The following is a 20,948-nucleotide window of genomic DNA, read 5'->3' as shown; positions in this document are numbered from 1 at the left end:
TGGGCAGCACAGTGTTGCAGTGGTCAGTACTGGGGTCCAGACATAAGGCGCTGTCTGTGTGGAGTTCCGTGCAAGGCGTATCCGAGAGATGCAATAGAAGAGTTTGCAGGACAAGTGATGCTTTTTGGATGATCTCGATATCGCGCAAGTGGACATCTGCGTACAGGCTTGCGGGTCAACACAGCAGCTTGTGTCACAGAACAATAGTGCCAGAGTTGATGACAGCTACACATGGGTAATAAATAACAATAATATCTTTAATTTATCTGCCACCTTAGAAAGTGGCTTCTCAAAGTGCTTTACAGTGAGGAAAAAAAGCACATGAGAGGAGACAGCAGAATTACACAATTGCAATAAGGGTTTGGAATACAGCAGGAAAGCCAAGGGGCCGAGACAGAACCAGCTGAAAGAAGGTTTTGAGTCTGGATTTGAAAGAGCTCAGGGACAGCGTCTCTCCGATATCCTTACAGATAGAATCCCAGAGCTTTGGGCGCAGCAGGAGAAGACCCTGTCACCCCTGCTGGTTAAGATCAGGGGTTCCCGGTCCTGGATTTGGGCACCCCCCCCCCCCTCCTGCTGAGCTGCAGATACGGGACAAGAGGCATGTGGGCCACCAGGCTGTGTCAGCAGCGGGCCTGGCCTGGACCTTCAAGTCCTACTTGGCAGGTCTCTGCCACAGCACAGAGAAAGCTTCCCCTTGACATCCTCCTGCACCACGGCCTTAAGACCGCAGCCCGCAGCCCTGCGGCTCCGCGCCCCGAGAGACCCCTGCAGTCCTGCCTGCTGCCTCCCTGGAGTGGATCTGCCGGTGACGCTTCAGATGGGACGAGTCGCTGAAGCTCTTGCCGCACTGGGGGCAGCAGAAGGGCCGCTCTCCCGTGTGCGTGCGCTGGTGCGTCCTCAGGTGGCCCACCGCGCTGAAGCTCTTCCCACACCGGGAGCAGGAGTACGGTCTCTCTCCCGTGTGGATGCGCTCATGAACTTTCAAGACCTCCAGGCGGCTGAAGCTCTTCCCGCACTGGGGGCAGCAGAAGGGCCTCTCTCCCGTGTGCGTGCGCTGGTGCGTCTTCAGCGTCTCTACGTTGCTGAAGCTCTTCCCGCACTGCGGGCAGCAGAAGGGCCTCTCTCCTGTGTGCAGCTGTACGTGCTTCTTCAGGTTTCCCGACGTAGTGAAGCTCTTCCCGCACTGGGAGCAGCAGTGCGGCCTCTCTCCCGTGTGAACTCGCTGGTGCGTCTTCAGGTTGCCCGAGGAACTGAAACTTTTGCCGCACTGGGAGCAGCAGTGCGGTTTCTCCCCTGTGTGGATCTGCTGATGCATTTTCAGGATTTTTAGGCTCCTGAAACATTTCCCACAGAGAGGGCAGGGAAACGGTCTCTCTCCTGTGTGCGTTTGTTGGTGTGTTTTCAGATACGCTAAAGTGCAGAAACTCCTTCCACACTGAGAGCAGCAGAAGGGTCTCTCCTCCGTGTGAGTTTTCTGGTGTCTTTTCAGGACTCCTGATGTGCTAAAACTCTTCCCGCACAGAGAGCAGCAGTGTGCTTTTTCTCCCGTGTGAGTTTGCTGATGTGATCTCACGTTTGCTAAGTAGCGGAAACTCTTCCCACACTGGGAGCAGGAATATGGCCTCTCTCCTGTGTGGATTCGCTGGTGTGTTTTTAGTTGTCCTGACTGACTAAAACTCTTCCCACACTGGGAGCAGCAGTACGGTCTCTGTCCTGTGTGGATTCGTTCATGTCTTTTCAGAGTCCACAGAATGGCAAAACTCTTCCCGCACTGGGGACAGCGATGGCAGTCCGGAGGGTCCCCGGGGGTCTCCACCGTGCTGGTGCTCACAGACAGTGTTGAGGGGGAGGGTGTGCTGGAGGGTTCAGGGCTCTCACTCCCTGCACTGAGCCCCTCTCCTGGGCCCGCAGACTGCAGGACACACTGGCCTTCAGTACCGGGCTCGGGCTCTGATTTAATAACAGAACCAGATCCAGGATCATTCTGTCTGTCACTGATCTTTTGCCCTACTGAATCTGCCGTGTCCACAGCCTCCAGCTCATTCATCTCCATTTTAATGTAATCAGACACCAGGCTGGGTTCAGACTCTGTTTTAATGGAGTGCAGCTCAGTATCATGGAAGGACTGGAGGTCACTGTGCTGATTTGACTTACTGTGATTTTTCTCATTTTCTCTTTTAACACAAGGAAACCCAGGTCTGAGCTCTGAGCCTAGTTCCACAGCGTCAAGGGACTGTATCCTGGAACACGTCTCAGTGTAGGTGGAGCTCAGATCACATTCATTTTTGACACAATAAGGTGTACAATTGGACCCTTCTGCCTCAGACCCCGGCGTAGGGAGTCCCTGTGGGACGCCCTCGGTGTCTGTCTCTGCCATGTGGACAGACTCCAGTCCCCCGAGCTCCTCCAGTAGCTGTGGGCTCTGTGTCCTGCCTCAGACTGGAGCCCCACTCCTGCTCCCAGTGCTGCTGCTCAGTGGGAGCCCTTTCCCCAGTGTCAGGGAGAGCGCCGGCCTCTCCAGCTCCTGGGGAACAAGCAGACAGCAGAACGAGCCTGTGAGCAGCAGCTCTGACACTCAGCTGATCAGACTGATCTAAATAAAGTGTCAACTTAATGCATGTTACAGTCGTTGTGTAAAAGCAGTAAGTAGATTGGTCCCTTTCCAGGCCAAATGGGGAATGGGGGGCAAGGGCCACCATTTTTCTTGACCATCCGACAGTGGAAGTGGAGGTGATGTGGTCAGCATCGCACTCCGGCCGGCCTGTTACCCCCGGAAGGATTAACCCCCGGTACTCATTTGGAAAGCAGGCCGAGTGGACCTGGGAGCATTTGTCAAAGCAGTAGCCCTATAAATCACTCAACAGATCGAGAGGTATTAGTTGAATGGTCCGTTCCCTGTGCCAATCGACCTACGGTACGTAGTTAATCGAACACGTGATAAATGGTCTCATGGTGGCGCAGGGGTTGACGTGTCCTGCCGTTGTGCCCATGGCTTTCTGGGATAGACTCCGGCTCCCTCACGACTGGGTACTGGATAAAACAGTTAGAAAACGGACACCAGCAAGCAACAGACACAGGGCAGAGTACACGCTGAATGGGCCAGCAGTCAGTCACAGGGACCACTCAGACACAGACACAGTCACTCCAGGGCTAATTTTCCCAGACATTAGTCTACCTATCAGCATGTCTCTGCTGTTTAAACCCACACAAACTGGGGGGAACATGCAAACTCCACACAGATAGCACCCCAGGTCCAGAATTGAACCCATGGCCCCAGTGGTGTGAAGCAGCAGTGCTAGCCACTGTGCCACGGTGAGGCCCGCAAAACACCCCATGTGCTCTATAATTTACTTCACCGAGAGACGATGCATCATGAAACCAGGAGTCTACATCTTACATGAATAATTCACGCAGCACATGTCATTTTTGTTTTAGAAAATGAGCAGACCTGTTTTTATTGAGTTGTACTGTTTCTTGGGTGACAACACTGTGTTTAAGTTGTGTAATTTCAGCGTGAACAGCTGTTCCTCAGGGACTTGCATCCAAGTTAAAAGATTTTCAGACTGATTTGCTTCCAAATTGGTAGCAACAGCCATTCAGAAAGGAATCAAGTTTTAATGAATGAATGTACAGTATACAACCATGTGCCACGTCATTGATGAAGATCGTCTACTTTACACAGTGGGTGGTAAGAGTGTGGAACAAGCTGCCCAGCTATACTGTGAAACCCTAACTTCTCTTAGGAAACAGCTGGAGGAGATCCTCCAGTCAGGACAGGACGCACCAGTTTACACAAAGGGTGGCAGGAGTGTGGAACACCTTGGCTTCTTTCAAGAAACAGCTGGATGAGGTGTTGTGGTCAATTAGCTATTTCACACACTTGATTGATCCAGTAGGCTCGTTTGGGAATATGCCTATGGTCTCATGATAGGTGACCCAATAAGTAAAACGTATTTGGCTACCGCCGTCAGAATTACATAAACATTTGAAAATGTTAGGGTAGTAAATGAAGACACGCAGAGCAGAGTAATGGAAAACAGCCCCTCACCCAGCGCCCGGGCTCTCTGCTGCTGTCTCTCCGTGTCCGGGGGCTCGGGGGGCGCTCACAGCCCGAGGAGGAGGAAGGGGGTGAAGATGACGTCTTGCCGGATCTTAGGAGGCGCCTGTCCGGTGCTGTGTCCTACACTGGTGTGGTCTGTGAGAAAGACGCATTCATCGTTCCGACCGCTCTCACTTCCCCCACCACAGCGGCTCCAACACACACAGTACAGCAGAGCAGCGTGAGCCAGTTTCCTATTGGCGGCACCTTTCGAAATAAAAGTCCCCCAGAATGAGCGTCAGGAAAAATAACCGTGGGTACGCAGCAGACCCATTCCACAGAAGACCGACGCGCACCTCGGACCCTGCAGCGCAACTTCCGCCCGTGCGGAGAGCTGCATCAGGGGAGTCGGAGTTTCTCTTTTTAAAGTTTTTATTTAAACACCAGAAATACAAAAAAGGACACAGAATAATGAAATATATACAGAAATAGAGACACTTCACAGCCAGAGGAATTCACAATTATAAAAGCTGAAAATTAATCTTTTTTACATATTTCCATTGTATGTCTTGGCTTTTGATTGTTCAAGTTTCTAATTAATGTAAATAAAATAATTATTCTACCTAAAAAGCATTCATAAAGGGAGCGATATTAGACCATTTACTTTTGTGGATGAAGTATTTCGCCAAAATAATTAACAGATTAATAACACAAACATATATTTTATTCAAAAAAGGTCTAACAAAATCTAAAATAATAAATAAAATGTCTAAATTTAACATTTACATTTAAATGTTTAACAATAACATTTTGCAAAGCTATCCAAAACAATTTTGTTTATATGCAATTAACAAGCAAATGTAAAAAAGATTCCTTCTCACTATTACAAAATACACATAAGTTATGTCGTTCGTGTTTAAATCTAGAAAGTGACAATTTTTTTGTTTTTTATGATTTCTCTGATAATTTATTTTTGGATGAAGTAGATATAAAAGATAAAAAGTGTAATAATTATTATACTAGGAACTTGTGTAATTTATATTTTATACCTTCTTGTGTCTCTTTTTGGAATACTATGTTTAGGATATAAACTGGAAATTAGTTTGGACAATTGCTGATAGATACTGTCTTACAAATAAAGTTAAGGAGTCAGAGTTTCTCGTCTTTTGTCGTTGTAGCAGACGCATATTACTCCCGCCTAGTTTATCGAAGAGAAGACGAATTAACTTTTAATTAACTCTTTTTTACTCTGGTACTGAAACCTGCCTAGTTCGTCTACTACACGATGTCAGTCTTTAACAAAATGGTGCATACCACCGGTAAAGACCTCTTCCAGGGTCGAGCCCTACTGCAAATTTCTGCTGTAACCTAATTTACACTGACCCCCTTCGTGCCGTGCGACATATTCGCTACAATGAAATAAAACGTGACCCAGAGATTCTGGTATTCCAAACGTCTGGCACTGTCCTTTCACTTCAAAGATTTGTTTCGTCCGCAGTGCTCCCGTCCTCAATCTGCTAACAATAAGGTCATTTCTTTTCTTAGCTAATAGATCTGCACTGTTAATGTGCTTCGTCTGGCGTCTTGTTCTGAGGCTGTTCTGCAATCCGTTTCGAAGTTAGCACAGCTCGTCTGTCTTGAAGAAAAAAGCTCTCAAACATTCAAGACATGGAGCTCCCGCAATTCATGGTTTAGTTTAGCCACTATATCACACCTGGCAGCCCAGTGGAGCTCAGCAGGTGTGAGCCTGGTCAGTACCTGGAGGAGAGACTCCTGGGAAAGCTGAGGCTGCTGCTGGAAAAAGTGTTAGTGGGGCCAGTAGGGGGCGCTCACCCTGCAGTCTGTGTGGATCCTAATGCCCCAGTATAGTGATGGGGACACTATACTGTAAAAAGGCGCCGTCCTTCGGATGAGACGGAAAAGGTCCCAACTCTATGTAGTCATTAAAAATCCCAGGTTGTTTCTCGAAAAGAGTAGAGGTGTTACCCTGGTACCCTGGGCAGATTTCCCCCTGGCCTTTACTAATCATGGCCTCCTAATAACCCCCCTCTCTGAACTGGCTTCATCTCCTATTACTCTCCTTCCCACTGAGAGCTGGTGTGTGTGAGCAGACTGGAGCATCATCCAGGTGGGGCTGCACACTGGTGGTGATGGAGGGGATCCCCATTACCTGTAAAGAGCTTTGAGTGGAGTGTCCAGAAAAGTGCTAAAAATAATAATAAACGTAAGGACATGAAAGCTGTGCGTACCTTATCTTCATTTACCTCACTTAATCTGTTTAGTAAAGTGCAACTGTATTATGAACCCCTGATGATGTTACGGGCACTCTTGTGTGTAGTGTATACAGTATGTGTTTTGTTGCGATGGAAAAACGGAAACAGCACAGATGCGCGCGCATCCGCAGCGTGTGACGTCATTAACAGAGGACGGGAGTGGAGAGGCCTTGCGTGGCCCGGCGGAGGCTGACGTAAAAACCTCAGGAGCCTCACATATACCGCGATCTAAAAAAAATGAAAAGCAGCCTTTGAAGATATTCAGGGAGACTCGATTATCTATGCTCACCGGCTATGTGGTTGGCAGGTGTTTGATTCAAACCCATCACAGAAACCGGTCCTGAAGGAGGTATTAAACTGGACGTCTGGGCGTGTGCGCGGTTGCACGCCCGTGCAGGACACCTCCTGTGCTTGCAGGGAGGAGAGGGTCAGATCCCGCAGAGCTAAGATAAAGAAGATCTCGGTGAACAGAGATCGAGTGTACAGTGCTCCCCAGCACGACTTTATCAACTTCATCACCGCCAGCCTCCTCCTCCTCGCACGGGGAGAGCGCCGAGCCGCCGGACCGCCGGACGCAGGAAGGTGAGCGCACCTCTCCGTTTGTTCTCCGATTGGTGTATCGTTGTCATGCCTCGGTGAGAAACCGTCCAGTTGTTAAACCGTCTCGGTTTCTGTGCGCTCCGGCCGCTTCGGAGCTTCAAACGGGTAGCGAAGGGGTGCCGGGTAACGGGCCGTGCTTGGACATACAGACGGAGCCGGTCTGGAGGCGGCGGCCCGGCCCGGCCCGCGATTGGTTTTAACCTGTTCGCTGGGGCAGATGGAGTGAAGCTGTTCAGACAGTGCCCATGTCAGGGTACCTGCTGATCTTAAAAAACGCAAGCTCTACTACGAAACCGGATTTGGGTTTGATTGAGTTTTGCATATGAGTATACGGCTGTGATACGGTTACCTCTCATGAGGAATGAATGTAAAACCCTTGATGTTTCCAGTGCTTAAACGGACCAGTTCTGCTGAAATATATTTAAATCGGTTAATTTTCTCGATAGAACTGAGCAGTGTTTTTGAAATTCATGGACATTTGTTACAACAGACTTTGAAATGTAAATGTACCGAGATTAATAACCCCAATTTCGGCGGGGATATTGGTTTGAAACCTAACGCCTTCAGTGTTTTGTTTTTGAACTGATAAAAAAACACATGAATGAAAGCACGGATGCTTTTTTTTGGAATACAATTTTCTCAAGATCTGTCTCAGTAGGTTCTTTTGTTCCGTGGTTACTGATAGTATTATACCAGCTATATTACCCAGCAGCTCACAGCTCACAGCTGGCAGCCCAGTGGAGCTCAGCAGGTGTGAGCCTGGTCAGTACCTGGAGGGGAGACTCCTGGGAAAAACTAAGGTTGCTGCTGGAAGAGGTGTTAGTGGGGCCAGTAGGGGGCGCTCACCCTGCAGTCTGTGTGGGTCCTAATACCCCAGTGTAGTAACGGGGGACACAATACTGTAAAAAGATGCTGTCCTTCTGATGAGACATGAAACCGAGGTCCTGACTCTCTGTGGTCATTAAGACCACAGGGGCTTTTTTGAAAGAGTAGGGGTGTTACCCTGATGTCCTGGCCAGATTTCCCCCTGGTCTTTACCAGTTATGTCTCCTAATAACCCCCCTCTCTGAACTGGCTTCATCACTCTGCTCTCCTCCCCACTGAGAGCTGGTGTGTGAGAGCAGACTGGAGCATCATCCAGGTGGGGCTGCACACTGGTGGTGGTGGAGGGGATCCCCATTACCTGTAAAGAGCTTTGAGTGCAGTGTCCAGGAAAGCGCTGTATAAGTGTAAGCAATTATTATTATGATGCCAGATAAAAAGGTTTAGTACAGTGACTGTAGTTTATGGCTGAGGGTCAGAGCTGCTGCTCACAGGCTCGTTCTGCTGTCTGCTTGTTCCCCAGGAGCCGGAGAGGCCGGCGCTCTCCCTGACACTGGGGAAAGGGCTCCCACTGAGCAGCAGCACTGGGAGCAGGAGTGGGGCTCCAGTCTGAGGCAGCACACAGAGCCCACAGCTACTGGAGGAGCTCGGGGGACTGGAGTCTGTCCACATGGCAGAGACAGACACAGAGGGCGTACCACAGGGACTCCCCACGCCGGGGTCTGAGGCAGCGGGTCCAACTTCCACGCCTGCCTTTGAGAACAGCGATCTGAGTTCCGTCCGCACAGCAGCACATCGGCACAGCCGGCCTCTCCGGGCTGCGGGGTCCCGCCGAATTAAAGCAGAGAGCGAGAGGCCGAGTCGCTGCCCGTCAGAGCCGCCCCCCCTCGACGCGGAGCTGGGCTCCGTCAAAGCAGAGCCCGACTACGTCAAGATCGAGATGAGCGGAGTGGACGCTACGTACGCCTCAGAGGGTCCCAGTGAGACCGGCTGTCAGTCCTTTCTGGGGAGGGTCATTAAATCAGAGCCCGAGTCCGGTGCTGAAGGCCAGTGTGTCCTGCAGTCCTCAGGCTCAGGAGAGGAGCTCGGTGCAGGGAGTCAGAGCCCTGAACACTCCAGCACACCCTCCCCCTCAACACCGTCTGTGAGCACCAGCCCAGTGGAGACCCCCGGAGACCCTCCGGACTGCCACCGCTGTCCCCAGTGCGGGAAGACCTTCAGCAGCCGCACCAACCTGCGCACGCACCAGCGCACCCACAGGGGCAAGAAGCCGCACTGCTGCTCCTACTGCGGCAAGTGCTTCGGGCGGCTGGAGACGCTGAGGACGCACCTGCGCCTGCACACGGGGGAGAAGCCCTACTCCTGCCCCCAGTGCGAGCTGCGCTTCACCAACCTGGGCAACCTGAACTCCCACCAGCGCACGCACACGGGCGAGCGGCCGCACAGCTGCTCCCTGTGCGGGAAGACCTTCAGCGCCGTCGGCACGCTGAAGCGCCACCAGCGCACGCACACGGGGGAGACCCCCTACTCCTGCTCCCAGTGCGGCAAGAGCTTCAGCCAGTCGGGCCACCTGAAGCGGCACCAGCAGATCCACACGGGCGAGCGGCCGCACTGCTGCTCGCTGTGCGGCAAGAGCTTCACCACCTCGGAGAAGCTCAAGCGGCACGAGCGCATCCACACGGGCGAGCGGCCCTACTGCTGCTTCCAGTGCGGGAAGAACTTCAGCACCCTGGGCTACCTGAAGACGCACCAGCGCTTCCACACCGGCGAGCGGCCCTACTGCTGCTCCCACTGCGGGAAGAGCTTCAGCCTGCTGGGGCCCCTGAAGGCCCACCAGCGCACCCACACGGGCGAGCGGCCCTACTGCTGCCCCCAGTGCGGCAAGACCTACACCGAAGCCCAGAACCTGAAGAAGCACCTGCGCACGCACACGGGGGAGAGGCCCTACTGCTGCGACTACTGCGGCCTGACCTTCCGGCTCAAGGCGCAGCTGAGGAAGCACCTGTGCGTCCACGGGGGGGACGCCTCGCTCCCAGAGCCCCCGGCCACCACCGCCGCCGCTGGGGGCGCGCCCCTCGTCTGAGACCAGGCCGCGGTGGTGTAGCCAGTCCACCCGGGTGCGGTGCCAGCAAGCCTAGCCACCGCTGAGCGTCCTGGAGTCTGCGTTGTCTCCTTGCTGCAGCGGGTCTTGCCTTCTGAGAAGATTGGGGTTTGCGAGCTCACATCCAGCTGTGCCACCGCCGTCGAGTGCGTGCTGAGTTGCATGAGGCTGCGTTTGGGCAAAGCATACGTCTCTCACAATACCCCCTTGGCGTATGCAAAGACGATGTACTTGAGTGTCTTCTTGTTTATTTAAAAGCGTGGCATTAACACGGGGAGAGATTCGGCTGTCGGCTGTTGGTAGTTTTTGTCGTTGCAGACGACACGTCCTGATATTTCACCTTCCCCTTGAACGGTGGCAGGTCGTGTGGCCCCCTCGCCCTCACCGCCGCGTGCGTCCTGTGGAGTTGCTCTCCTTGCTACACACGAGCAGCCAGCAGGGGGCGCCAGCGAGCGCTCGGACTGCAAATTTGAAAGCGCTGCTGGTTCGAGAGAGGCTCTGGCCTGCTGGACTGTAGGTAAATGTCATTTACATAACTCTAGGGGGCGCCGTTTGTCTGGTGCTCCGTTTTTCATGACTCTTAATCCCAGTTCCAGGCATGCTGGAGGACAGACTGCTAAAGCTGTGGGATCTTTTGCTTCTGCCTTCTTGGAAGTTGTGCTGTCGGCTCCGTTTTTTTTTCCTCTGCGATCCGCCTGCTTCCCTCGGAGTTTGAACGCGCCGTCGAGCTCGGTAGGCGCCAGAGACATTTTACTGTTCCAACACAATCCCTGTGGGCATGTCTCTCCTTGCATCAGTCTGCGGAATTTGACTGGATGTCCCTGTGTAATACAAGGATAATGGATTTGCAATTCCTGCGCAGTTTCTAGACCTTTGTGCTAAGTATGTCCGAAAACAGCGCTGCTTTTCTGGATGTGCGTTTCTGCCAGCACTAAAGCAAAGTGTGTTTTGAACTCGGGTTTCCTAGTCAGTGGACACTAATTACAGATTTGTAGTAGTATTAAATGGATTTTGTTACAGTTTCCTTATGTGGGATGATTCATTTTCAGATTTTAACGCAATGCCCGCTCAATGCGAGTGTAAAATGCAGTACCTACCAACAGCACTATTTTCTTTCTGGATTGCGGTCTTTAGCCTGCAGAAACTGCACGGGTGTCTGTGGGCCTGCGGACTCTGGCCTCGGGATGATGATGTCACAGGCTTCTAGGCCAAGGTGTTTGGTCTCTTCTTTGAGGTGAAGCCTGTAGCTGGTGTAGCTTCTGTATTGTTCATGTGTGGTCCAGCACAGGGTGTATCTCAGGTGTCCTGGCCAAATTTCTCATTGGCCCTTACCAATCATGGCCTCCTAATAATCCCCATCTCTGAACTGGTTTCATCGCTCTGCTCTCCTCCCCACTGAGAGCTGATGTGTGGTGAGCGTTCTGGTGCACTGTGGCTGCCATCGCATCATCCAGGTGGGGCTGCACACTGGTGGTGGTGGAGGGGAGTCCCCATTACCTGTAAAGAGCTTTGAGTGAAGTGTCCAGAAAAGTGCTATGTAAGTGTAAGCAATTATTATTGTAGTTCAGGTGGGGAGCTGCGTCAGCATGCGTAGGCTCAAAGGAACAAGTAATAGGTTTATTCCATGCTGAAAAAAAGAAGAAAGAAAACACAACATTTCGGCTGCGGAGCCTTCTTCAGGTGTTCTTCAGATGTAACATGGCCGAAACGTTGTGTTTTCTTTCTTCTTTTTTTCAGCATGGAATAAACCTTTACTTGTTCCTTTGCAGCAATTATTATTGTACATGGCAGTCAAAGAACTTCCACTAAGACCGTTAATAAAATTAATTTCCCCTTTAGAATTAGAATCTTCTACAGGTGCTACAACCAGCCCATATTCACCCATGTCTGTATTTCAGACATCTGCTTCTCTGTTGTGGATGGCAGTAGGTTCACAAAAGCTCCCTTTGACCTTAATTTAATGCCACCGCATAAACATATACAGTTGTTAAAAGCATGTGTGTGTTATTTTTGCTCGTTTTCACAAGCGCCAGTATGTAATGTTCTCTCTGTGTCTAACTTGATCAATGCACAAAGCTTAAATTGACATGGAACGGACTACTTCATCTTTTCCCCTGTTATAAAGCAGCCAAACCTTGTCAGAAAGATGACCAGGAAACGTCGAAATATCTTCCCCGGATGTTTCTTTCTTGTTACTGAGCGTCATGAGGAGGTGTTGTACCGTTGAAATATTTCTCCAGTGTCTGGAGGGGACACCAGGCTTTTCTCCGAGAGCAGCGCAGTGCTCCCGAAAGGTGAGATCTCCTAGCTCTGTGCTGTTACTCAGTCCTTAATGAGCCCCCTGACCCTGAAGACCAGGGAGTCAGTAGAAGGGGGGACATTGCTCTATATTAAAGGAAGACCAAATGTGATGGTCGATTGACAAAAATCTGTAAGAACCAATTGGGAATAAAACCAACTTCTGTTTCCAGTACTGTGCGGTCTATGCATTTTTTTTAAAGGCTGGGTTTTTCTAGTAGCACTAGAATGTGTTAAGATTGCAAATTTTTCTTGTGTCCAGTTAGATCAAACTGCAAGGTTTCCTACGTGCACAACAGATACAGATATTGATAGAGGTGAGCCAACCACTGATCGCGTTGTCCGGATTAGCTCGGACGCCCACTCTGACCCGGGACAGGGTCCAGCCAGTGGACACGGGCGAAGCTGCAGCCGGGTTTTGGTTGGACGAAGAGGATCGACTGCTTTTTGGAGCACTGTAGAATCTTGCAATAAGAACGCCGATCTTGCCTTTTCTGTTTTAAAAAAAAACCACACCTCAAGGTTTTACATTTTTGACGTTTGAAGTCAGCCTTCCCTGCGCCTTACTTCATGCAGGATTGGTGGTTTTCGCATGCTAACGCGAGCACTACAACATGCTGCATGCAGCAGAGCTGTGTGCTTGTAGCTGCTTTACCATCTCCAGTGTTGGGACATCGTGACTATAGACTCCTTCACTGTGTGAGCCTGACGCAAGCCTGTGGACTGGTACTGGAGTCAGGCAGCAGGTCACGCCCAGCCTGGCTCCAGTTCAATTTGTGTCGGGTTTACTCTGCGGTCCTTCTTTGACCAGATTAAGGTAAACATATTCTCGGGAGGCAAGGGAGGTATTCTTCGGTCTTGGTAAACTGGACCCCAGAGAAACACAGAGATGCCATATTCAGTCTGTACACAGCCATTATTAGAGCAGGAGAGAGTGGCAGACTTTGCTTTTGGACAGAGCCCCTCCATGCAGAGTTCCTTGCTTACACCAAGAGTTCCTTGCTTTCTCCTGAATTTCTAACAGCTCAGTGTCGCTCCTAAGCCGAGACACAAGTGGAGACGATGTGGAAGTGCAGTTAGCACCGAGAACAGGAAGCACTACTTAACACAAAGGGTGGTGGGAGAGTGGAATAGGTCACTCGGTCAAGTTGTTGAAAGTAACAACTGGCTTGGCTCAAGAAGAATTGCTTGCTGAACCGCTCCAGTAAAATATCCAGTTGAGAAAACAGACGCAGACGTTGTCTATAGATAAAAGCATCAGCCAAATGAGTGATAGTTATAACACAGCGTGAAATAACATGACTTTATTATACTTGTAGCCTCACACCAGACACAAAATTGTTCTCAACAATGACAAGGTGTTACGACACAGTACTACAAAACATTTCAGAGAGGCGCTCACTATGATGGCCTTGTCATAAAGCCTTCTGCGCGCAGTCCTGCGCGAGTGGGCAGGAAGTGCAGGGCTTGAGCGGCTCTCAGCACGGCGCCGGATTCCGGGAGATTCCCAGGTTGCCACCCGCTGTCCCACAATGCTTTTCTGTTGGGAGGAATCAGGCCATTTAAAAACAAAACTTTGACTAAAACAGTGGCTGCCCCTCCCTCCGGCGGTAGGTTCCACTCGTAGGTGTCTACGCCTGCCCGAGAGGAACGGAAGCCAGCTCTTATGCTTCCTCGTTCGTACCGGGCTCCGGCCGGATCCAGTTCGTTTCGTGTCCAATCCTGGGGCTCGTCACGCCTGCCGGCTGGGGTCTGCTCCCGCACCCTTCCTCAGACTCGGCTGTGCACGTGTGCCTGCACGACAGGAGAGGGCAGGATTATACTGGGAGCCGGGTGGCACGAATGCCACCTTAGGAAATCAAATGAAGAGTCATCCATCCATCCGTTTTCTAACCACTTTATCCAGTACAGGGTCGCAGGGGAGCAACAGGCACAAGGCTGGGAACACCCTGGACAGGACAGCAGTCCATCACAGGACACACCCCGGACAGGACACCAGTCCATCACAACACCCACCCTGGACAGGACAGCAGTCCATCACAGGACACACACACCTACATGGACACAAGGGGTGCCTGGGGAATCAGCTCGGGGCCAGAGTGCTAACCACTGTGCCACTGTGAGTCCATGAAGAGTCATTTTTGCCTCCATTCAGTACCACCCTGCAAATCTGTTTCCCCCTCTGAAATTGCATGCCCTGTAAAAATCCTACCAGCTTCCACTCTCAGTAACACACGATTATGTTTATGCATAAAATGATTTAGCTGTATCAGATAAGGACAGATGCACACAACCCATGTCTGCTGGTTTCCCTGTTGTGTCTAAAGATAACTAAAGTTTTAATTCTCCCCACTGATAGCTGATGTGTGGTGAGCGTTCTGGCGCACTATGGCTGCCGTCCCATCATCCAGGTGGGGCTGCACACTGGTGGTGGTGGAGAGGATCCCCGTTACCTGTTAAGCGCTTTGAGTGGAGTGTCCAGAAAAGCGCTATATAAGTGTAAGCAAATATTATTATTCACTTGGGAGTGGTAAAATATTCCACCAGCGTAATCACTGAGCGGAATTACTGAGAGATAAGCTAAGGGCGGCACAGGTGGACTCTCCCCTGAGGCTCAGGTCCTTCGGTGTGTGTGGAACACGCTACACATTTGTTATGAATCAGTGGTGGCAGCGGCCATCTTCTACGCTGTTGTGTGCTGGGGCAGCAGCATCACGACAAGAGATGTGATAAACTCATCAAGAAGGCTGGCTCTGTGTTGGGGATGAGCCTTGACCCCCTGGAGGTGGTGGCAGAGAGGAGAATGCTGACCAAGCTCTCAGCCATCATGACCAACGCCTCTCATCCGCTTCATGGGACTGTTACTGGGCAGCGGAGCACTTTTAGCAACAGCCTGCTCCAGCTACGGTGTTCAAGAGAACGTTTCCGCAGGTCTTTCCTCCCGGCGGCTGTCAGGGTGTATAACGCTGCCCTAGACTAGGACTGTTAGCCCTTCATCTGCTCATCTATGGACAGCATGTTGCACTAATGTACTTTTTGGACATTTTTGGCATTAATATACTGTGGTACTTTCAATCTGTATATACCTATGCACATACGCACATGCGGATTTTGCACATATTTTATTGTTTTACAGTGACTATTAGCATATAAGAGGCTTACGTTTAGAAATGTATGAAGTGCATTACGGTTAGGGTAGGAGGAGAGTTAGGGTTAGAAGGATATGAAGTGCATTAGGGTTAGGGTAGGAGAGTTGGGGTTAGAAGAGGGTTAGAAGGGTTTGAAAAGAGTGCTTATTTGTACCAGTCAACAGAAAAACACACCCCTCACCTCCCAACTCCCTGCCAATGTGTTAATGAAAGCCCTACAAATCGCACGATGGGCTATTCATTCGTTCTCTTCGTCCAGAGGGAGGTGGGAGTGTGGAACGAGCTGCCCAGCCATGTTACTGAAGCCACTATCCTGACTTCTCTCAGGAATGAGATCCTCAGATCAATGACCTACTAACTACCACACGAGCTGATTGGCCGAACGGCCTGCTCTCTCCCATGACCCGTCCTTTGTTCCTGAGGGAGGCTGGTACCACTCACCCGTGGGGCCCGGCACCAGAGGGCCCGGCCGCGCCACCGTCTGGCCTCCTCTTGGCGTGAACCTGCTGGTGCACCTTGAGGTGCGCCGACTGGTTGAAGCTCTTCCCGCACTGGGCGCAGCTGAAGGGCCGCTCCCCGGTGTGGATGCGCTGGTGCCGCTTCAGCTTGGCCAGCTCGTAGAAGGTGGTGCCGCAGTGGGCGCAGCAGAAGGGCCGCTCGCCCGTGTGGTTGCTCTGGTGCTTCTGCAGGCCGCCGGAGGTGATGAAGGTCTTGCCGCAGCGGGCGCAGCCGAAGGGCCGCTCGCCCGTGTGGATGCGCTGGTGCACCTTCAGCCCCCCCGACTTGGTGAAGCCCTTGCCGCAGCGGTCGCAGCGGTAGGGCCGCTCGCCCGTGTGGATGCGCTGGTGCTCGCGCAGCTGCGTCTTGACCCGGAAGCTCTTGTCGCAGTAGCCGCAGCGGTAGGGCCGCTCGCCCGTGTGGATCAGCTGGTGGTTCTTCAGGCTCTTGGAGAGGCTGTAGCTCTTCCCGCACTGGGCGCAGCAGTAGGGCTTCTCCCCGGTGTGGGCGCGCCGGTGCGACTTCAGGCTCTCCGAGCTGGTGAAGCGCTTGCCGCACTGCTCGCAGCCGTAGGGCTTCTCCCCCGTGTGCGTGCGGCCGTGCGTCTTGAGCTCGGCCGCCAGGTGGAAGCGCTTCCCGCACTGCGGGCAGAGGAAGGGCCGCGCGCCCGTGTGCACGTGCTCGTGCTGCTTCAGGTGCCCCGCCTGGCTGAAGCTCTTGCCGCAGCGCTCGCAGCAGTAGGGCCTCTCGCCCGTGTGGACGCGCTGGTGCTTCTGCAGGACCCCGATCTGCCGGAAGCTCTTCCCGCACTGCGAGCAGGAGTACGGCCGCTCGCCCGTGTGGATGCGCTGGTGCGTTTTGAGGGCGACTAAGACGCTGAAGCTCTTCCCGCACTGGGAGCAGCAGAACGGTTTCTCTCCCGTGTGAAATCGCTGGTGGGTTTTCAGGTTCCCCAACTGGCTGAAGCTCTTCCCGCACTGGGAGCAGCTGAAGGGCTTCTCTCCCGTGTGGATGCGCTGGTGTGTCTTCAGGTTTCCCAGGTTGCTGAAGGTCTTCCCGCACTGGGCACAGCGGTGGCAGTCCGGAGGGTCCCCAGGGGTCTCCACTGTGCTGGTGCTCACAGACAGTGTTGAGGGGGAGGGTGTGCTGGAGGGTTCAGGGCTCTGACTCCCTGCACTGAGCCCCTCTCCTGAGCCTGCTGACTCGGGTTCTAATTTCATGGGTCTTCCTGTAACAGAGCGAGGTTCTGTTTTAACGGCTCCTTCTGTAATGGAATCGGGATCTAACTTAAACTGTGTGTCTGGGATCAAGTGGGGTTCTGATTTAATGGGGACATCTGTAAAAGATGTGGGTTCTGATTTGATGGGGACCTCTGTAACAGGCATGGGCTCTAATTTAATGGGTGTCTCTGTAACAGACTCAGTCCTGGGCGCCTCGGGCCTGCCAGTAGACTGCTGGGCCCCTGAACCAGCCGTGCCCATGTGCTCAAGCGCACGCGCTTCTGTTTTAACGCAAGGGGACTCCAGGCTGTTTGGTGTGTGCTCCAGATAACGCAGCTCGGTGTTGCGGACGGGCTGCAGGCTGTCCTGATCCGGCTTCGTGCAGTCCTGCTCTTCAGGCTCTGTTTTGATCATTTTGCTCACTTGAGCGTTTTCAAAGCTCTGAGCCATAGTGCCAGGGAACTGTGTATTGGAACAGGAATGATCTCCAGAGTGGATGGAGTCCAACTCAGTGTCGTTTTTGACACAGCAGGGCATGAGGGCTGACGTCCCTGCCTCAGACCCCGCCGTGGGGAGTCCCTGTGGGACGCCCTCGGTGTCTGTCTCCGCCATGTGGACAGACTCCAGTCCCCCGAGCTCCTCCAGTAGCTGTGGGCTCTGGGTCCTGCCTCAGACTGGAGCCCCACTCCTGCTCCCAGTGCTGCTGCTCAGTGGGAGCCCTTTCCCCAGTGTCAGGGAGAGCGCCGGCCTCTCCGGCTCCTGGGGAACAAGCAGACAGCAGAACGAGCCTGTGAGCAGCAGCTCTGAGAACAGTACAGTAGACATGAGTATTTGAAGCACATGAAAACCCAACTCGAATAAAGACACAGCAGAACCACTTGCTCTTTCACAGTCTGTCCCAATATGGTGTTACAACATACGTCCCTAAATGGTTTAATATCCAAACCACTTTTCTTGTGGTCCGTGGTACTGGAATTGTTTTAATTTCATTACCTTCCCTGGTGTGTTGGACCACCTGCTGGAGGAGGGTCCCCAGCGCTGGCCCTGGAGATCCCCAATCCTGTGACGGTCTTTAAAAGTCACTCACAGGAAATCACCCAGTGCTAACGATTGAGCTCCTGGACAATGGTGAATCCCTGAAAGGAGGGCAAGGCTGTTGCTGTCCGAACCACCACAAAATGACAGATCACCATCCATCTTCTGAGCGCTTTATCCAGTACTGGGTCGAGGGGAAGCCGGAGCCTAACCCTCACCAGGGCAAATCAACGTCCACTGCACTACTGAGCCACTCAATGACAAGGACAGATCGCCCACTTTAAATTCTCAAGATGGAGGTCTTTAAAAATGGACATTTTCCAGACAAAACCGGGGTAGCTGTAAAACCCAAACACTTGGAAATAATGTGTGTGTGGCTGGCCAACAGGAGGAATGTTCTTTCGCTGACCCGCCACTAGAGGGCGCAGGCGCCGAGTCCATAGTGTGTACAGAGATCCACATGTGATGTATTAATCGATTCATTATAATGGGCAGAGTCACATCCCCACATTCTCACAATGGGCTTAATTTAGACCAGTCTGGTTTTTAGAGGGTTGTTCAGAGTAAGTCTGTATTTCAAAGAACTTTGTGGGTGGTATGGTGTTCAGGGCTGCTATCTGCAGGGAGCTTGTATATTCTTGTGCTTGTGTGGGTTTCGACCGATAATCCAAAGACATGCTGGGAGGTAAATTGGCTTCCGGGGATCTTGGCACTAGGAGTAAGCGTGTGTTTGTGTCTGCCCCAAGAAGGATTTGAACCCTGCCTTGTGCCTGCTGCTTGCTGGGATAGACTCCGGCTCCTCCGCGACCCTGTTCTGGATAAGGCGGTTAGAAAACGGAAGGGTGAGATTTCGATCATGCCAAACTCCCGGCTTCTCCCATCTAAATCTGCAGGCTACGTCTCTGCTCTGCCTTGTTTTTCACGCAGTAAAACACGACCCCTAACGCAGGTCTGCAAACCAAGCAAATTAACGCACGAGGTTTATTGACTGGGCAATCATTTCTCTCAGGCACCTCCTAATTAGGAAGGCCACCTGCCCTGATAACCCCCAAAGGCTGGCATAGGAAGTTTCGACTCGTGGAAGATAAACACCGTTTTAAAGGGAGACCTGAAGATAACAGCTGTTTTTTTTTTCCAATGTATTGATCATTCAGAAAGTGCTGTAATGCCCTGTGCTAGGAGTCTGCAGCGTACCGAATGTAATACAGCCTTGCGGATGGGGTCTTTACAAGAGGAGCCATTTACCTCGAGCAAACCCCCTCTCACGCCTCAGCGCACTAAACCCAGACCCGGCGACGCGCGCGCCGTCATCGCGGTCACAGTCCCGGGCTCGCTCTCGCCGGCACGCGCCCGGGGGGCCCCGCGGGGCGGCCGCGCTACAGCTGTCGGCGTCTCGGGCCGGACCGCGGAGGGGGCGGGACGGGTAGGGCTGTCATCAGGCATCGCCGTGCGCGGCCCTCCGGTGCGGCTTGTGGCGTCTGGCCAGCGGACCCGTCACTTCCCCGACTGTCCCCGACTCCGACAACATGGCTGGGCAGTTCGCGCAGGACACCCACCTCCCCCTGCTTTGTTAAAGGAGCAGCGGTAGATTACGGTTCCCTCTTACGGCACATGGAGCCCAGACGTGCAGTCGGGGTGCTGTAGGACCCCCGTCGGCCCCGCTAGCACGCAGGGGGACCCGAGGCGTAGCCGCAGGCTGGAGGGACAGGCGGCGGCGCCCTGTTCGCTCTCGCTGGCTTCCAGGTGCGCCCAGCTCGGCTCTCCCGTGTGACGTCACGGCCTTGGCGACTGTTGCTAGGGGTCCTGCGATACTGTCTGAGGCAGGTCTTTGCGTCTGCGGCCTGCAAAGCCGTTTGGATGCATTTTAAATTTAAATATCACAGTAAAGCACGGCTGGAGTGCTTTAAATATCACATTATTGGAGTGCGGGAGCTGCTTACAAGGTCCACAAGTCAGACAGGGAAAAATTTCCGGACACCAGTCTCGGTGTTTTCACGATTTAATCTTTGTAAATTAAAGGAGTGCTTTTAATTTGCTTATACTCACACACTTAACCACCTACCCGCCAAAAAAAGAAAAAACCGCGACAGAACGCAATTTAAAATTTCGGAAAAAGAAGGGTTTGACTGAAGCGCTTCCAGCCTCATTAGAGAAGTTAAGAAAGAGGACCTCATGCACTGTGATTCAATTGCCTCCATTTAATACGTGATATACCCAATAGTCCACTGGCCAACAATTAGCAAAGCAGGAGTCTCCAGACCCCTTTGTGGAAAACCTCGGTCCATCATAAGGAAACTTAATCAACGCAATCCCTTCTAAAGGCCTGGATCGAATTTAACAGTTGTGTTGATGTATTACACAAGTAACTTAGAAACATTTCCAAATATTATAATTCCAGTATGTTGATGCTCTCTTTTTCCTCTCTCTCTCTCTCTCTCAGGATCTTTAACACAGGCCTTTTCCAAATAAATAAAAAAAGAGACCACATTTACAGTACAACAGTTCTTCTGAAGATACCAGAGTCACCGCTCAGGCCATAGTAATCCGTGGGACTTCAAATTATCAACAACTTCTAGTAGGAGGGTGGTGGGAGTGGGGAACAAGCTGCCCAGCCACTCCCGGGTGTTGAAGCCGTGACTTCTTTCAAGAATCAGCTGGATGAGCTCCTCCAATCAGGACAGAAGACTCTGCTTTACACAAAGGGAGGTGGGAGTGTGGAACAAGCTAAATGATGAATGAATAAACTACTAGCTACCTCCTCTTGTTTGTGGCTGAATTCTGACAAAGACATTTAATGTTGGATCATTTTGATTGATAAATGAATGAAAAAGTATATCCTTTTGTGTGTCATTTGTTTTATTGGGCTCTCTTTATCTATTTATATGACTTGGATGAAGATCTGATCACATT

The 20,948-nt window shown here is 51.9% G+C and overlaps 3 protein-coding genes across 6 annotated transcripts; 1 reads left to right on the top strand and 2 right to left on the bottom strand.

Moving 5' to 3' along the window:
- Nucleotides 1-312: 312 nt before the first annotated feature.
- Nucleotides 313-4,367, bottom strand: LOC148834531 (uncharacterized). Of its 2 annotated transcripts, none has more exons than XM_088916929.1 (2): nucleotides 4,052-4,367; nucleotides 313-2,527 (listed from the first exon to the last, which is right to left on the bottom strand). In XM_088916929.1, the coding sequence occupies exon 2, from the start codon at nucleotides 2,378-2,380 to the stop codon at nucleotides 722-724; it is 1,659 nt and encodes a 552-aa protein (XP_088773055.1). In that variant the 5' UTR covers nucleotides 2,381-2,527; nucleotides 4,052-4,367; the 3' UTR covers nucleotides 313-721. The 2 variants fall into 2 exon arrangements, with proteins under 2 accessions (XP_088773055.1, XP_088773056.1); XM_088916930.1 differs by lacking the exon at nucleotides 4,052-4,367 and adding an exon at nucleotides 2,866-2,897.
- A 2,129-nt stretch (nucleotides 4,368-6,496) lies between these two features.
- On the top strand, nucleotides 6,497-12,309 carry LOC148834530 (uncharacterized). Its single transcript, XM_088916940.1, has 2 exons — nucleotides 6,497-6,897; nucleotides 8,261-12,309. Exon 2 carries the CDS (start codon nucleotides 8,408-8,410, stop codon nucleotides 9,818-9,820), a length of 1,413 nt encoding a protein of 470 aa, XP_088773066.1. The 5' UTR covers nucleotides 6,497-6,897; nucleotides 8,261-8,407; the 3' UTR covers nucleotides 9,821-12,309.
- A 1,117-nt stretch (nucleotides 12,310-13,426) lies between these two features.
- On the bottom strand, nucleotides 13,427-19,790 carry LOC148834529 (uncharacterized). Of its 3 annotated transcripts, none has more exons than XM_088916921.1 (4): nucleotides 19,595-19,790; nucleotides 15,727-17,762; nucleotides 13,821-13,930; nucleotides 13,427-13,676 (listed from the first exon to the last, which is right to left on the bottom strand). In XM_088916921.1, exons 2-4 carry the CDS (start codon nucleotides 17,613-17,615, stop codon nucleotides 13,615-13,617), a joined length of 2,061 nt encoding a protein of 686 aa, XP_088773047.1. In that variant the 5' UTR covers nucleotides 17,616-17,762; nucleotides 19,595-19,790; the 3' UTR covers nucleotides 13,427-13,614. The 3 variants fall into 3 exon arrangements, with proteins under 3 accessions (XP_088773047.1, XP_088773048.1, XP_088773049.1); XM_088916922.1 differs by having other exon boundaries at nucleotides 19,284-19,784; XM_088916923.1 differs by lacking the exon at nucleotides 19,595-19,790 and adding an exon at nucleotides 17,997-18,139.
- Between the last annotated feature and the right edge of the window lie 1,158 nt (nucleotides 19,791-20,948).

The sequence above is a fragment of the Atractosteus spatula genome, chromosome 5 (genome assembly GCF_055471065.1).
Source record: "Atractosteus spatula isolate fAtrSpa1 chromosome 5, fAtrSpa1.hap1, whole genome shotgun sequence".
Taxonomy (NCBI): Eukaryota; Metazoa; Chordata; class Actinopteri; order Semionotiformes; family Lepisosteidae; genus Atractosteus; species Atractosteus spatula.
The sequence above is the reverse complement of the archived record's forward strand: the minus strand, read 5'-3'. Positions and strand labels throughout refer to the sequence as shown.